General features: G+C 43.2%; 1 protein-coding gene across 6 annotated transcripts in view; it reads left to right on the forward strand.

Moving 5' to 3' along the window:
• Window positions 1-18202, forward strand: part of cnbd1 (cyclic nucleotide binding domain containing 1) — a 55257-nt gene that overhangs the window by 26525 nt on the left and 10530 nt on the right. For 4 of the 6 annotated variants that reach the window (XM_052483321.1, XM_035741644.2, XM_035741648.2 and 1 more), the window contains 7 exons: window positions 2050-2195; window positions 4579-4676; window positions 6269-6406; window positions 6643-6775; window positions 17443-17561; window positions 17830-17980; window positions 18110-18177. In XM_052483321.1, the coding sequence (XP_052339281.1) occupies window positions 2050-2195; window positions 4579-4676; window positions 6269-6406; window positions 6643-6775; window positions 17443-17561; window positions 17830-17980; window positions 18110-18177 (853 nt within the window). The remainder of the gene's footprint in view (window positions 1-2049; window positions 2196-4578; window positions 4677-6268; window positions 6407-6642; window positions 6776-17442; window positions 17562-17829; window positions 17981-18109; window positions 18178-18202) is intronic. The other 2 variants (XM_035741645.2, XM_035741646.2) reach the window with 2 other exon arrangements.

The raw sequence follows: 18202 nt of genomic DNA on the forward strand, positions 1-18202 counted from the left end.
CTCATGCCGTGTCTCTCTGACCACAAAATATTTAAACATAAAAATAAAAATGATTTAACCTGTATTTAAGTAGACAAGTCAGTTAAGAACAAATTCTTATTTACAATGACTACCTACCAGGGGAATAATGGGTTAAGTGCCTTGTTTGGGGGCAGAATGACAGATTTTTACCTTGTCAGCTCGGGGATTCGATGCAGCAACCTTTCGGTTACAGGCCCAACACTAACCACTAGGCTACCTGCCACCCCATATACAGTGCCTTGCAAAAGTATTCATCCCACTTGCCGTTTTCCCTATTTTGTTGAATTACAATCTGTAATTTAAATGTATTTTTATTTGGATTTCATGTAATGGACATACACAAAATAGTTCAAATTGGTGAAGTGAAATGAAAATGAAATATTCAAAAAGAAAGGAGGACCAAGGCACACTTCATATAATTAATTAAAATGCCTTTATTTGTATGGCATGTTCAATAGAAACAAAGTGTTACAAATCTGACTCATTTCGGCTGCATGGCCTTCGTCAGGGAGTACAAAGAAATAATACCTCTTTTGAACAGCTTTTCCATTTAGCCCTAATAGCCCTAAAAACTTAGTTTCTATTGAACACGCCATACAAATAAAGGAATTTGAATTAATTATATAGAGTGCCTTGGTCCTCCTTTCTTTTAGATGACCAATTCACCCCTTTTACCAAAGAGCACCTTCTGTCTACCAAAATGGACTATTATGTACCTTAGTAGTGCTTCCCTTCCTCTTCTTTCTACTAGAAAAAAATTACTTATTTCAAAAAGTCTTTTTTTTAACGGAAAAGTGGTGCGTGCATATGTATTCACCCTCTTTTGCTGTGAAGCCCCTAAATCTAGATCTGGTGCAACCAATTACCTTCATAAGTCACATAATTTGCTAAATAAAGTCCACCTATGTGCAATTTAAGTGTCACATGATCTGTCACGTGATCTCAGTATATAGAGTCTGCAACACCAAGGGGCACCACCAAGCAAGCGACACCATGAAGATCAAGGAGCTCTCCAAACAGGTCAGGGACAAAGTTGTGGAGAAGAACAGATCAGGGTTAGGTTATAAAAAAATATCTGAAACTTTGAACATCCCACGGAGCTCCATTAAATCCATTATTGAAAAAGGGAAAGAATATGGCAACACAACAAACCTGACCAGAGAGGCCGACCACCAAAACTCATTGACCAGGCAAGGAGGGCATTAATCAGAGAGGCAACAAAGAGACCAAAGATACTCCAATCTCCACTGTGGATCTTTTCAGGGTTATCTGTCCATAGGACCACTTAAAGCTGTACACTCCACAGAGCTGGGCTTTATAGAAGAGTGGCCAGAAAAAAAGCCAAACAGGTTTGGTGTTCACCAAAAGGCACGTGGGAGACTCCCCAAACATTTGGAAGAAGGTCCTCTGGTCAGATGAAACTAAAATGTAGCTTTTTGGCCATCAAGGAAAACGCTATGTCTGGCGCAAACCCAACACCTCTCATCACCCCGAGAACCCCATCCCCACAGTGAAGAATGGTGGTGGCAGCATCATGCTGTGGGGATGTTTTTCATCGGCAGGAACTGGGAAACTGGTCAGAATTGAAGGAATGGTGGATGGTGCTAAATACAGGAAAATGAGGGAAACCTGTTTGTCTTCCAGAGATTTGAGACTGGGACAGAGGTTCACCTTCCAGCAGGACAATGACTCTAAGCATACTGCTAAAGCAACACTCAAGTAGTTTAAGGGGAAACATTTAAATGTCTTGGAATGGCCTAGTCAAAGCCCAGACCTTAATCCAATTCCAATCTGACAAGTCTGTATCCTAATTGCCCGGTCATCATCATCTCTCCAAATTAATAGAGAAATACCCAGCAATCATCATCAATTAATGCGCACGTGTGCACGTCCGTGCTCCCATGCACGCGCAAAAATCCTTTTTTGGGGGAGTTTTGAAAAATGTTGTTTTCTTTGTCTGTCTGTCTGTCTGTCTGTCTGTCTGTCTGTCTGTCTGTCTGTCTGTCTGTCTGTCTGTCTGTCTGTCAGCCCTATAGAGCGGTCCCAGTTGGAGCACCATTCTATCCATAAGATGCTGAAGGTGTTCCCGTGTCTGACAGCCCACCTCTCCAGACATGAGTTACAGCAGATCAGCACCATCGCCATCATAGAGACCTGGGATAGGGCACAGATCAGTGAGTCCCACACACACACACCATATTCTTCTTGCATTGTAAACTTAAACATGCTCTTGCATAACATTGGCAATATATAATTTTGTCTTTGGAAAACTCCCTGCATTTTCCTGAATACTGCGTTGGCACATAAATGCATAAGAACACAGCCTTATTTAGAGCGTTTTCTCACACAAACACAGAGAAATACTCATACAGGTTTTTATAAGGCCTTGATTTTGTTCTCAGGTATTCATTCTAGTCCATTCCCATGGTCTTTAACAGGAGATGCTGTCTGTCAGAGTGCTCACAGTCAATGTTATAGCTACTGTTTGTCTTAAGAAGTACTGGAGGGCTGTGCATGCGGTGATGTTATTGATTGAGACAGCACTATTCCAGCGCTGTAGACCTCAATCATCCCAAATTCACCATCTATTATTCATGCTATTCAACAGTAATCTGAGTACATCACACGTGCTCCTCGGCTGTTCTATCTATCCCATTTCACTGGCGGAGGCTGGTGGGGATAGACAAACAATAAACTCTCATCACGCATGCCTAAGCTGATACACACACACACGGTTATTATACATTATGCATCATGTGCATGCGCACACACGCATACAAACACCCTTCAGCCTCACCCCAAAACACACCCCTTCACCCCAAGAAGTACATCGCTCCCTTCACACCCCTGCCCACAGTGCATCTGACTGTGAACATACAGTACTGAAATGGAGTCTTTTTGCTTCCCTTCTGTGAGGCCTGACTGGTTTCACGAGCAGTTTTATCTGTGTCCGTTTCTTCTCATCATTCATCCCTCATCTGTGCGCGTACACCGTGTGTGCGTGCACCGATTTGGGCAGATTGAAACCCCTCTAGCTACTCACTGAGATAGAACATCTACAAGTGGTGGTGAGATATGCAGCAGAGCACCACAGGGAAATATAGAAGCTGCTTGTATATGAAACTCTGCGAGCTGGTTTGGCTTCTGAAATGACTGTCATCCATAGAGGCAGGCAGCACTATCAACGGAATGCTTAGACTCAATCCCCTCTCCTGTTATGTTTGATTTGGTGGTTGGATATTGCTTTTCTGTTACCTTTCCCAGGAGCTTGAGTCGGGAGGCTGATATTTTTGTAGATTTTGATGAGGGGAGAGAAGTACTCTATATTCTAGAGAGGGAAATGAATACTTTAAATAAATTGATCTCTGTTTATGTACACACTATGTCCACTATATATATATATATATATATATATATATATATATATATATATATATATATATATATATGTGTACATAAGCAGAGATCAATATATATATATATATATATATACAGTACCAGTCAAAAGTTTGGACACACCTACTCATTCCAGGGTTTTTCTTTATTTTTAAGCGCAAACAAGATGGGATGGTTTATCACTGCAGAATGCTGTGGTAGCCATGCTGGTTAAGAGTGGTTAAATGTGCCTTGAATTCTAAATATATTATCTTCTTATTGGTGTTCTTTAGTAGTGGATTCTTTGCAGCATTTTGACCACAAAGGCCTGATTCACACATCAACTGTCCTCTGAACAGTTGATGTTGAGATGTCTGTTACTTGAACTCTGTGAAGCAATTATTTGGACTGCAATTTCTGAGGCTGGTAACTCTAATGTACCAATCCTCTGCAGCAGAGGTAACTCTGGATCTTCCTTTCCTGTGGCGGTCCTCATGAGAGACAGTTTCATCACAGCGCTTGATGGTTTTTGCGACTGCACTTGAAGAAACTTTCAAAGTTCTTGACATTTTCCGGATTGACTGACCTTCATGTCTTAAAGTAATGATGGACTGTTGTTTCTCTTTGCTTATTTGAGCTGTTCTTACCATAATATGGACTTGGTCTTTTACCAAATAGGGCTATCTTCTGTATACCACCCCTACTCAAAACACAACTGATTGGCTCAAACGTATTCAGAAGGAAAGAAATTCCACCAATAAACTTTTAACAAGGCACACCAGTTAATTGAAATGCATTCCAGGTGACTACCTCATGAAGCTGGTTGAGAGAATGCCAAGAGTTTGCAAAGCTGTCACCAAGGCAAAGGGTGGCTACTGTGAAGAATCTGAAATATAAAATATGATGGCATGGTTTAATGTCTGAGACTTGTGATGTGATAAGCTATTTGAAACGTTCTGAAAAGATGAGACCGGTGCATTTGGGATAATTGTTTTGCTGTGAGAGAGTTATTTCTGTCTACTATAGTGTACTGGTCTAAAGTAGTGCACTATATAGAGAATACGGTGCTATTTGGGATGCAGGCAGATTCTGGGATGTTCTTCTGTGATGGACAGAGGCATTTCTTTACTTTTTAAAGTTTGTATTTCATTTGAACACTTTAACATCCCTTTCCTCCTGCAGTATTTGGACACAATGGATTCTACCTCATCCTGAAAGGTTCAGTAGCTCCGTACACTCAAGAAAGATCCAAGGAGGCTGTTGATCCAAAGGGCTCAGTGGTAAGCAACCACACCATGGCATTGCCACAATGTTACTCCGGAGTGTTAAAGATGGTATCTGCTGTAGGGGGAAACGGCGACACTGGCCACCCAAACCACCATTGTTATCGTTTTTGTTGCCGAGCTGAGGAGCATCGTGCAGCATGGTAAAAGCGGAAAGAACCGTGTTCGTCGTTTGCAGTGACTTCTCTGTTGTAATCTCGCAATGGAATGTGGCTGTTTCACCATTAAGGATTCTTTAACCCTTGTGTAGTCTTAACATTCGGTATACTCCCCTTATCCTAAGGGTAAAAAATTACCCACCTTCACTAAACCCCTAAAATAAAGCAGCTTAATTTAATTTTAAACCCCAAATCTATTTTGCATGAAGAAACAACCTGTCATTCATCACAAACTTTGTGAATATCTGGGTTTTCCCTCTTCACAATGCAGAAAGACTGCATTTAATCAGTGGACACCACTCGTTTTTATTACAACACACCTGTCATAATTGTTTTATCACTTATTATTATTATTATTATTGCTAAAGGTACTACATAGGTGTAAACACATGTTTTTTAGCAAGAGATAGCACTTATATAGCCAAAGAAAGTAGCAGAAATGTGAAGCAAGTAGTTTTGAATGCATTTTATTGAAGGGAAATATTAACGGTCTTGAACTTTTTTGGGTACATAGTGATATATTTTTATATACTGTACAATGAGGAATTCAACTACAAAATACTTGTCTCTTCCCATTTTTTTAACCATTGCCCCCACCCACAAGGTGTATATACAACAACAATGAATAAGAATAAAATAAGATAATAGATACAAAACAAAAACGTGAAGAACACAAATCAATCAACTCTAATTAGCACATGTATGCAAGTGTGTGTGCATGGACTTTGCTGATGTATTTCTCACATGTGCAGCACATAGTATTTGTTTTACAGTCCTTCTTTGGGGGGCAGAATTGGAATCTCCTCCTCTTGCCTGCCCCAGCTGCAGCCTCAGGTGGATCAGGACAAGATTCAGCCCCCTAAACAGCTTTCACAAGCGCTGCAGAGGCTGTTGTGTGGGGGAGGCACTCCCTTCTTTGAATGTGTGGGGTTACAAGTGCCTTTTACAGCTGCTCCAGGAACACCCTCCTCTTGTTCTGCTTGTCAGGCATCCATGTAGGGTTGATCGTGTTCCATATCATGAAGGCATTGTATGAGGACACACCAATAATGTTATGGAAGATGACCAGGGGCCAAGCTGAGTTCAATCTCTCATTGTGTGTGTGTGTGTGTGTGTATCTTTGTGGTGTGTAAGTTATTTTATAACTGCCGGGTCAAAAATGACCCTAAGACAATCTTTGTGCCCTGGTGGTGTACAGCTTTCATGGAAATGTGAACAAAGGCGATGTTTCACCTTTTGTAATGTTGGGGTCACTCATCAAATGTCAAGTTGAAAAAATATATTTTAAGATGTTTTTCTATGCTATTAAACATAGTGGCGGGTCATTTTTTACTCTTAAGACAACACAAGGGTTAAGCTTTAAGGTCTTTTCACAGTTTTGGTTAGTTGATTGATTTGTTGGTTGATTGAGTGATTGATTGCGTGTTTCAGATAGGTGTGGGTGGCAGCTTTGGATCGTTTGAACCTCGTGCAGGTACTGAGGCAGGCATCACCATCCAGTGTACATTAACACAGGAACCCTGCGAGATCCTGAAAATCTCCCACTCAGGCTACGCCAAGCTGAAGAAGGTGAAGGAGCTACATTTACTATCCAAAATGAATATGCTACCTACCTGATTTATATGCATACCAGCATATGCGACTGTATTAATCAACCACAAATACAAGTTACTTATACTTCCACATGTTTCAATGTCTTTAGACATGCCCTCAATGTTTTCAACTTTATTTTTACACTAAGACATGTGTCCTTTCTCACTGTCTTGAATCTGTATTGTGCTGTGTTGTGCTGTCTCTTGTTGTAGGAGATCTTGACCCAGAACTATGCTCTGAAGGAATCTCTGATCCAGGGTTGTCACTTCTACCTGCAGTGGCCCAAGCTCTCCATCGATAGGCTTGCCAACCTCATCCAGATGAAGAACTTACCAGCCAAACACGGTACAGTTCAGTAATAACCTCCCCTCAGTCAGCCAATCACTGTAAACCCATTTCTGTCACCCAATCATGGTACAGGAATACCCTCAGTGAGCCAATCACGCTAATACTCGCCTCACAGTCAGCCGATCATGGTAATACTGTACTACTACCTTATTCGAATCATGGTAGTACATGGTAATTCCGTAGTGCATGGGAGTTAGGCTGTGTGTTCCTGTAATGAATCATATTTGTTCTCTTTTCCACACATTCATCTCTGTATGAGTTCAATTAAATCCCTTTGTTGTTTTTTTTATCTGGGAAAATATGATACATCATGTATGAAATAAGTCTTTGTAATGTGTGGCAGTTTTTTTTTATTACATCTTTATTTGTCCGTAATTAGGTACAGACGCTGTATGCTTCATTGAAAACAAGACAGACTTAGACCTAGACGCAGATGGCTGCATATGAAACCGAGGTTACTGTAGTATACCACTAGATCTTAACAACTTCAATACATCATCAAAGCGACATGAACAGCTTATGCATTAACTTCCCCGCCCTAGTTTGTGCCGGCTGCCAAGCAAACAATCACAAGCAAGGCGACAGTAAACATGTCGTCCCCCACGAATGATACAGCGCCCCCCTTCTGCCAATCAGTGTCATTTGTGTAAATGGCGGCTCTCTGTGACGAGATGTATCATTCACCCAAGTTTCGTCAAAAATGGGCCAGTGGCGTCTGAGATATCGTGTACCAACAGTTGATTCCTGTAGCGCCCTCTTGGGCCAGTCAATGTCATTTTGTCAATGTCGGATCACTATGGCAAACGCAACATTCACCAATTTCATCACTCTGAGTCAAACAGATCAAGAGATATAAACAATTGCCCGTTATAGTGCCACCGGGTGGTCAGTATTAATATTCTTGCACATGTTGAGTGATGATAGTGTTTGCAAAATGTGTGCCACATTTTGTTACAATACGAATATCCTTGACCAATTTCTATTTATTAATATGCTAGAGCACGCCTGCTTGAATATGTATTCGTCAATATCGGCAAAATTGTTTAACGTAGTAGTCTGGAAAAAATTGCATTGAGAGACCTTTGTCCATAGATGTCACATATGAAGTTTCGTACAGATTGGTCATTCGGGGCCAGAAAAGTAGCGTTTTGCCAAACATTTTAAATGGAAAAAAATCAATCATTGTGGACCTTATGGGTCCTTGAGGGAAATGTGTTCTTTGTGAGAACAGGGACCTATGTACCACATTTCATGACTAGGTCAAATGGGGTGAGGGGCGTGACCTTTTAAAGTTTGCGTTTTCAATCTCCTGTTATAGCTCCACCATCTGGCCAATCAGTAAATGCCAGATCTCCATGACAAGACGCATCATTCACCCAAGTTTAGTCAAAATCGGGCTCGTGTTGTCTGAGATATTGCGTGACTAACGTACTAACGGACAGAGACAGATGCACAGTCCCCTCCCCAATTTAATTTGGGGGAACAACAAATTAGATCCATCCTCTACTTCTTCCTCTCTCTCTCTCTCTCTCTCTCTCTCTCTCTCTCTCTCTCTCTCTCTCTCTCTCTCTCTCTCTCTCTCTCTCTCTGTCTTTCTCTCTTCTTTCTCTCTAGCCTCTACCTATCCCTATTCCATCTTTAGATGTAGTCGAGGCGACAGGAGAGCATATGGTGAACGTTGAATGGAGACGTTACGCAGTGAGGCTAAAGGCACCGTACAAAATGTTTTATATCAAACACTTAACTCAGAACCTTGTCTTTTCCACTACTTGTAGCGCTTGTCATCATCACTGATCCGCTCCCTCTTCTCTCACCTTCTTGTCTTTTAAGGAGAGAGTAAGCCAGGGCCTTCCTACAGCTCCCTCCAACAGGAGACCATACCGTCTCCATCCCCATTTTCCTCTTCATCCCCTTCATCCCGAATGCAATGATACATTAGCTATATCAGAGGGAAAGTGAAAGACGTAAGAAATGGTGGGTGTGCATACGTGCATCCCCGCTAGTGATTGGATATGTTGGTTGGGGGGTAAGGGTGGGGTATAGGATAGTATCATACTGTCAAACGATAGGATCTCATCGCAGGCTGGAATAAGTCGAGCGAGTGGTGTGTGCTGTGTGTGCCGTTCGTTGAGTGCTATAGGGACGATCTCTAGCTCTATTTGCCCAGTGGGGAAGCTGAAGCTAGCCAGCCGGCTGTATCTGGGTTTATGTATCTTGGATAGATGAACGGTCTGCCTAGAGGGCAGGACTCCTGTCCTGAGGTTTGTACAGATGAATGACTTGTTTACATGCTGCTGCCTATCATCAGAGGCCTAGTCTGCCTCCCAAATGGCACCTTATTACCTATTTAGTGAACTACTACCCATAGGGCTTTGGTCAAAGGTAGTGCACAATATAGGGAATAGGGTGTCATTTGTAATTCAACCCTATAACACAATATCCCCATTTGTCTCTCTGGCCTGTGACATGGCAAGGATACCATAACCATCTGGCTTACCTGCCTGCCATGTTAACCTATACGGACGCCTAAGCCTGTCTCTCAATCCCCAACAGGCTACTTGATCACCTTGATTGGCTCCATGTTGATGCTTCAGTGGCTTTGAGAGGGATAGTGTTTCATGTAAAGGTTTGTGAGAGCAGAATGAAGACTGTTATCTGCTGATGCCACCATAGAGACATTCAACTACTGTCGGAACAGACAATAACTCTGGAGGTTAGGCCGGGCCATGACATTTGGGGCCACCTCAATTTGGGGCCCCTCTGTTAAAGTAATAGCCATTTTAACATTTTGATGCATCCTAAATCTCTCTATGACCCCTTCCGTCACATCTGTTATGCCAGCGCCTGTATACAGTACTATAGGTGAGATGTACAAGTCAGTGGAGAAAGGCAGTGTTACAGAAGGCTATGACCTCACCACTGCAGGGTGACTCTTCATCTCAGAGGGGTGTGTGTCTAACTCTGGTGTTAACACTTCATGTCACCACAGTCACAACTGTCCTACAGTAGCTGCTTCAAGTTTCCACATACGGATCCTTTGTCTATATGAGATGACCTCAGTCACCGTGAATGTGTTGGACAGGCTGGCTGGCCGGCTGACTGATTGGCCGACTGGCTGGCTGGTTGCTTTAACAGTACCAACAGCTCTCCAGGCTGGCTCTGGTCCATCCAGTACCCTTTTTTACATTACTATGCGTTTCACATTGTCGTTTCCAACATGGTTCAAGCAACTAAGGAACTGTAGTTGCGTAACCTGGCTTGGCTCGGTAGTGTAAAAAGGGTACATTCGTTTCCCTTCTGGCTCCAACACAACAGAAACAGCAGTCTGGCTGGAGACCAAGGCGTTTTCCCACGCGAGGCTTTTTCAGAACGTCCGATAGACAAGGCTGTCTGTATGGGAATACTGTGTCCCCATCCCAGACGGTCATGCTTGTCCAAGAGCTCTCCTCTGGAATGTAGTCCTCTAACACACGCGGGCGCGTACAAACACACACACACACACACACTGCACATAGTCTGGCAGACTGTTTTACATTGATTGTTCACGGGGATCAAACATCCAGCCGGTATCTTAATCCAAGCAAGATATGGATTACATTACGCTTTGTGTGTAAAGTGGCTGATGGATATTTTCATAGTGGTGCATGGCATGAATGAAACACATGTTTTCGGGGTATTGTAAAGAGTTGAGTGATTCACCATGCCTTAGTCTTACAGACTCGCATACGTCTTCAGCGAGGTATCCTGTTACACTTAATTGAATATGACCGCTCTGCCTTATGACGTACGTCGAATGCCTCCGAGGCCGACAGGTAGAGTAGTGGTTGATCACAAGCAGATAAGTATGCTTTTCCCCTTCCTGGAATCTGGTGAAGCCAAGACAATTTCAACGTATACTGGTAATAGAAAATAAAACGGTTCATTTAGAAAATAGCCCTTTCCTTCGGTTGTAGGCATTTCCTCTTCTTAATAATTCTCAGCTGTCATCTTTGTGCCCTTCTCACCCCTTCTTCAACCACCTCACCCTCCTCCCCTTCTCCAAACTGTGGCAGGGCTCTACTATCCATCATTGGCTGATTATTGTTTCAGAGAGCTCATTACTGTAGACGAGGGCCTCAAACAGACTAATAACTGACTATTAGGGCCCTATTAGAGTGGCTAATTCAACCCCTATTTGGATTTCCTCCCTCCGTCCCTATATACAGTGAATGAGGTCTACCACAGTGTTTGGACAAAACTCCCTTCCGAATCTTTCTCTGTCTGGCGCATGAATGCACATGCACACACAGAGGAGAGGAGAGAGGGTTTGGCTGTCTCCCATCACACCAGTAAAAACACTGGCATTAACTACCCATTAGTTCTGTGACAATCAAAAGTCTGTCAGGCAGCAACTTAAACGTTAAGGGGAGAGGACGGGGAGGCTAGAGACGATATGGCTTGTCAGTCAAGAGGTACTATCAGCTCCAGGAAAGATAATGGACTGCACGCTTGATGTTTTCATTTCACGGTAGATGCTGTATGCTTGGAGATATAGTAAGCACAACCAATGCACTCTGATGTATGGGGAAATCATACCAAAGACAACCTCACACTAACCCTGCCAGCGAGCAGTTTATCCTAAATACCCTGCACATTGCCCATTTTTCATTTTCTATGTGAAAAAGGATAACAATACAGACATGGCCACTAAATTAACCTGATCGCCAGGGGAAAACAGCCCTCTCACTTAATATGTGACGGCAGTTTGAGTGAACCTTGGCCCCAGCCTGTTCTGGAGGGAACATTGACTATGACTTTGTTAGAAATTACACCCTGTTCCCTATAAAGTGCGCTATTCTTGACCAGAGCCCTATGTGTCCTGGTCAAAAGTAGTGCACTAGGGTATAGTGTGATATTTGGAACGCAGTCTTTGACAGAGAGTTGGAGCAGACAGACACAGTCCAGGGGATCCTACTGGGTAATTTCCCAGGTGAGGCCCTGTTAACTGTTTGATTATTCTGGGGCCTGAGTGAGTGAGAAAGGTCAAAGGGGATCTTGAGGTTCTGAGGTCTTAAATAAAAGCTGCCGAGCGTTTCATTGGAATAGGCCGGGGATGAAATTAGGCCCGAGAATGACACACACACACACACCCACACACACACACACCATGGCTCCCCCAGTGATGTCTACCACTGTATGTGAGGCTGGGCCCTCCCGTACTGTCAGCACACATAACAAATGGGCCCCGTTTGTCCAACTTTCCCCTACATAGAGATAGCGTTTAAAAACACCTGTCAGCACTAATATACCGTGTTTCTCCTAGCCGTTAAAGGCTAGAGGGCCGTGAATCAATATAATGCTCACCTCCCAATGCACACAAACCAAAGATTTGTCACATGACAAAATAATCCTCCAGCCCAGACTTTGGGGCCTCTTGCTAAAACAAGAGGACTTCTTCTGTAATTTACAGTGTAGCCTATTTTTTTTTCACAAAACTTTTGGTATATTTTGTCAGTTGTGATGCATCAGTCAAAGAAGCGGTGGATTGGGTGTTGCTGTAGGGGTTAGTAGGATGTGTGTGTGTTTGTGTGTGTGCGCGCGCAGTAACCCAAGAGTGTTCCAGGCGATGAATAGACACATGGAGTACAGCTTCAAGTAAGGTTAAGAGGGAGGTGTGTGTCTCTTTGTTAACTACAGCTGGTGAGCAATCTCTAATGCTAAGGAAGTCTCAAGGTTTTACTCGCCTGAGTTAGAATACCTCATGATAAGCTGCAGACCTTACGTAGATGTCTGTTTACTTGAGCGAGCTAAGGCCGCACTTAACGAGCTGAAAAGGGCCATAAGCAAACAAATAAAATACACATCCAGAGGTGGCGCTCCTTGTGGCCGGTGATTTTAACACAGGGAAACTGAATTCTGTCTTACTTCATTTTTACCAGCATGTCTCCTGTGCAACCAGAGACGACACAACTCTAGATCACCTCTACTCCACACACAGAGACACCTACACAACTCTAGATCACCTCTACTCCACACACAGAGACACATACACAACTCTAGATCACCTCTACTCCACACACAGAGACACATACACAACTCTAGATCACCTCTACTCCACACACAGAGACACATACACAACTCTAGATCACCTCTACTCCACACACAGAGACACATACACAACTCTAGATCACCTCTACTCCACACACAGAGACACATACACAACTCTAGATCACCTCTACTCCACACACAGAGACACATACACAACTCTAGATCACCTCTACTCCACACACAGAGACACATACACAACTCTAGATCACCTCTACTCCACACACAGAGACACATACACAACTCTAGATCACCTTTACTCCACACACAGAGACACATACACAACTCTAGATCACCTTTACTCCACACAGAGAGACACATACAAAGCTCTAGATTACCTCTACTCCACACACAAAAACACATACAAAGCTCTCCTTCACCCTCTGTTTGGCAAATCTGATCCTCTATCCTCCTGATTCCTGCTTACAAGCAAAAACTTAAACAGGAAGTACCAGTGACACCCTAATTACGGAAGTGGTCTGATGAAGCTAAGCTACAGAATGGTTTCGCTAGCACAGACTGGAAACATGTCCAGGATTCATCCGATAACGTTGAAGAGTTAACCACATTAGTCCCCGGCCTCATTAATAAGTGCATCGTCCCCACAGTTACCGTACGTACATATCCTAACCAGAATCCATGGATTACAGGCAACATCCTCACTGAGCTAAAAGCTAGAGCTTCCGCTTTCAAGGAGCGGGTCACTAATCCGGACACTTACATTTGAAGTCGGAAGTTTACATACACCTTAGCCAAATACATTTAAACTCTGTTTTTTTACAATTCCTGACATTTAATCCTATTACAAATGCCCTGTCTTAGGTCAGTTAGGATCACCACTTTATTTTAAGAATGTGAAATGTCAGAATAATAGTAGAGAGAATGATTTATTTCAGCTTTTATTTATTTCATCACATTCCCAGTGGGTCAGAAGTTTACATACACTCAATTAGTATTTGGTAGCATTGCCTTTAAATTGTTTAACTTGGGTCAAATATTTCAGGTAGCCTCCCACAAGCTTCCCAAAATAAGTTGGGTGAATTTTTGCCCATTCCTCCTGACAGATCTGGTGTAACTGAGTCAGGTTTGTAGGCCTCCTTGCCTGCACACGCTTTTTCAGTTCTGCCCACAAATGTTCTATAGGATTGACGTCAGGGCTTTGTGATGGCCACTCCAATACCTTGACTTTGTTGTCCTTAAGCCATTTTGCCACAACTTTGGAAGTATGCTTGGGGTCATTGTCCATTTGGAAGACCCATTTGCGTCCAAGCTTTAACTTCCTGACTGATGTCTTGAGATGTTGCTTCAATATATCCACATAATTTCCCTCCCTCATGGTGCCATCTATTTTGTGAAGTGCACCAGTCCCTCCTGCAGCAAAGCACCCCCACAACATGATCCTGCCACCCCCCGTGCTTCACGGTTGGGACAGTGTTCTTCTGCTTGCAAGCCTCCCCCTTTTTCCACCATACATAACAATAGCCATTATGGTCAAACATTTCTATTTTTGTTTCATCAGACCAGAGGTAATTTCTCCAAAAAGTACGATATTTGTCTTCGGTTGCAAACCGTAGTCTGGATTTTTTATGGCGGTTTTGGAGCAGTGGCTTCTTCCTTGCTGAGCGGTCTTTCAGGTAATGCCGATATAGGACTCTTTTCACTGTGGATATAGATACTTTAGTACCTGTTTTCTCCAGTATCTTCACAAGGTCTTTTGCTGTTGTTCTGGGATTGATTTGCACTTCTCACACCAAAGTACGTTCATCTCTAGGAGACAGAACGCCTCTCCTTCCTGAGCGGCTGCGTGGTCCCATGGTGTTTATATTTGCATACTATTGTTTGTACAAATGAACGTGGTACGTTTAGGCGTTTGGAAATTGCTCTCAAGAATGAACCAGACTTGTGTGGAAGTATACCATTTTTTCTGAGGTCTTGGCTGATTTCTTTTGATTTTCCCATGATGTCAAGCAAAGAGGCACTGAGTTTGAAGGTAGGCCTTTAAATACATCCACAGGTACACCTCCAATTGGCTCAAATTATGTAAATTAGCCTATCAGAAGCTTCTGTAGCCATGACATAATTTTCTGGAATTTTCCAAGCTGTTTAAAGGCACAGTCAACTTAGTGTAAACTTCTGACCCACTGTTATTGTGATACAGTGAATTATAAGATAAGTAATCGGTCTGAAAATAATTGATGGTAAAATTACTTGTGTCGTGCACAAAGTAGATGTCCTAACCGACTTGCCAAAACTATAGTTTGTGGAGTGGTTAATAACGAGTTTTAATGACTCCAACCTAAGTGTATGTAAACTTCTGACTTCAACTGTATAAGAAATCCCGCTACGAACACCGTCAAGCCATCAAACAGTCAATACAGAACTAAGATCAAATCCTACTAAATTGGTTCTGACACTCATTGGATGTGGCAGGCTTGGAAACTATCATTGATTACAAAGAGAAACCCAGTTGCTTCCCAGTGGCACGAGCCTGACAGACGGGCTAAATGCCTTCTATTCTTGCTTTGAGGCAAGCAACACTGAACCATGCATGAGAGCACTAGCTGTTCCAGACGACTGTGAGATCTCCATAGCCAATGTGGGTAAGACCTTTAAACAGGTTAACATTTACAAGGCCGCAAGGCAGGTTACCAGGACCAGCTGGCAAGTGTCTTCAATTACATTTTCAACCTCTGCCTGGTTGTCTGCAATACCTACATGTTTCTAGCAGACCGCAACAGTCCTTGTGCCCAAGAATGCCAAGGTAACATGTCTACATTTTTTATTTAACCATTATTTTAGGAGATCAGTTGACTGAGAACACATTCTCATTTACAGCAGCAACCTGGGGAATAGTTACAAAGGATAGTTACAAAGGAGAGGAGGGGGATCGCCCCGTAGCACTGCTTTGAAAGGCTGGTCATGGCTTACATCAACACCATCATCCCAGACACCCTGGACCCACCCAAATTCGCATACCGCCCCAACAGATCCACAGATGATGCAATCTCTCTTGCACTCCACACTACCCATTCACACCTGGACAAAAGGAACACCTTTTTGAGAAAGCTGTTCATTGACTACAGCTCAGCGTTCAACATCATAGTGTCTTCCAAGCTCATCACTAAGCTCTGGACCCAGGGACTAAACACCTCCCTCTGCAACTGGATCCTGAATTTACTGACGGGCCTCCCCAGGTAATGAGGGTAAGCAACAACACATCTGCCACAATTACCCTCAACACAGGGGCCCCTCAGGGATGCGTGCTTAGACCCCTCCTGTACTTCCTGTTCACCCAAGACTGCATGGCCACAAACGACTCCAGCAGCATCATTAAGTTTGCTAACGACACAACGGTGGTTGGCCTGATCACCGACGATGATGAGACCGCCTCCCTATAGGTGGTCAGTGACCTGGTGCCAGGACAACAACCTCTACCTCAACATCAGCAAGACAAAGGAGCTGATCGTGGACTACAGGAAATGAAAGGCAGAGCACGCCCCCATCCACAACAACAGGGCTGTAGTTGAGAGGGTTGAGAGCTTCAAATTCCTTGGTGTCCACATCACTAAGGAATTATCACGGTTCACACACACTAACACAGTCGTGAAAAGGTACAACAATACCTCTTCTCCCTCAGGAGGCTGGGAGAGCATCTTGACTGTGTTAGTGTGCACCATTGAGATAATCTTGACTGGCTGCATTACTTCTTGGTATGGCAACTGCTTGGCATCTGACTGCACGGCACCACAGAGGGTAGTGAGTACAGCCCAGTATCTAACTGGGGCCGAGCTCCCTGCAATCCAGGACCTCTATACCAGGCGGTGTCAGAAGAAGGCCCTAAAAGACTGCTCTCTCTGCTACTAATTGCAGTGCGGTAGCAGAGAGAACAGTCTATGATGGTTGGCTGGAGTCTGATTTATTTTTAGGGCCTTCGTCTGATGCACCAAGTCTGGAACCAACAGAACTCTGGACAGCTTATACTCCCAAACCGTAATAATGCTAATTAGTTTGTCTGGGTAGCTAGTTGGTTAACTATTTAACTATCTGCATTGACCCTTTTAGCGCCAACTCTTTTGATTCCTCACATACGCTGCTGCTACTGTTTATTATCTATCCTGTTGCCTAGTCACTTTATCCCTACCTATATGTGTTTATCTACCTTAATTACCTTATACCACTGCACATCAACTCGGTACATACCCCGTGCATATAGCCAAGTTATCATCACTCAGTGTGTATTTATTCCCCATGTTATAATTCTTCAATTTTTCTCTCTGCATTGTTGGGAAGGGCCGTAAGTAAAATTCCACTGTTAGTCTACACCTGTTTTGAAAGCATGTGATGAATAACATTTTGATTTGAGTACAGAACATACTTACAAGGTCGATGTTACACACACCGACCCACACTTCTCACGTACTGTATGCTGGTTCATAACCTCATCCATCCTATGATAAAGGAGCCCACACTCTGACCTGAAGAAGCAGAAGAACATTACTTGATCTGAAATGAGTAGGCATGCAGGTAGAGAACTTATTTCCCTATTTCCTCCTCTTTTTCCTTCTCTCTTCTTTCTGTAGTACTGGCGAAGGAAGGTAAGGTGTGTCCCTTTGTGGCCTACATCCGAGAGGGGGAGTGTAACATCCTCCAGGACATTAACTCGCTGATGAGGACCCCACAGGAGAAGGTGTCGGTCTGCGTGCGTGCACACACACACACATCACACTGTAACAGTAGGCCTTCCTCCAGGCTGCTGCATGTTCCCTGTTTGATTAACAACCACTTCATCTAAATCAAGGAGTGAAAGTGCAGGACTTGATTTGAATATTAATTACATGGTTAAGACTGATTACCATAATTGTGTTACATTTTATACCGGGAAATGGGAATATCAATTCCAGGAACATGTCATTTGTGATAATGATTGGGCCTTGGCTATTTTTCCTTCATTGGTTGTTGGTTTCCAGGGCAGCAGGATAAAGTTTGTTGTCGTGGGGAAGCTCGGACCAATGGAATCGTTCGGTGAGGTGAGCATCCTGCTTGATCAGCCCTCCCCCTGCAGCATCGTCACGGCGACAGAGGTGCAAGTAGGGATCATCCAACCAGATGCTCTGAAAGGTTAGTCACATGCTCTTATATCATATCTGGTAGCCTATACACTCTCTTAAACTGTTTGATGTTTGAAAGGAAATAAAGACTGAGTTCATTACTGTGCGTTAATTTGATTTATGTTCATATTTTGCTTAGGACTTGATTCAGTGACATCGGCACTGATGTTACAAACAGCACAGCCGACTTACGGGAAGTTGAGTCAGGTACTGCAGTCAATTTGTCCAACAT

The sequence above is a fragment of the Oncorhynchus keta genome, chromosome 28 (genome assembly GCF_023373465.1).
Source record: "Oncorhynchus keta strain PuntledgeMale-10-30-2019 chromosome 28, Oket_V2, whole genome shotgun sequence".
NCBI classification, from domain to species: domain Eukaryota; kingdom Metazoa; phylum Chordata; class Actinopteri; order Salmoniformes; family Salmonidae; genus Oncorhynchus; species Oncorhynchus keta.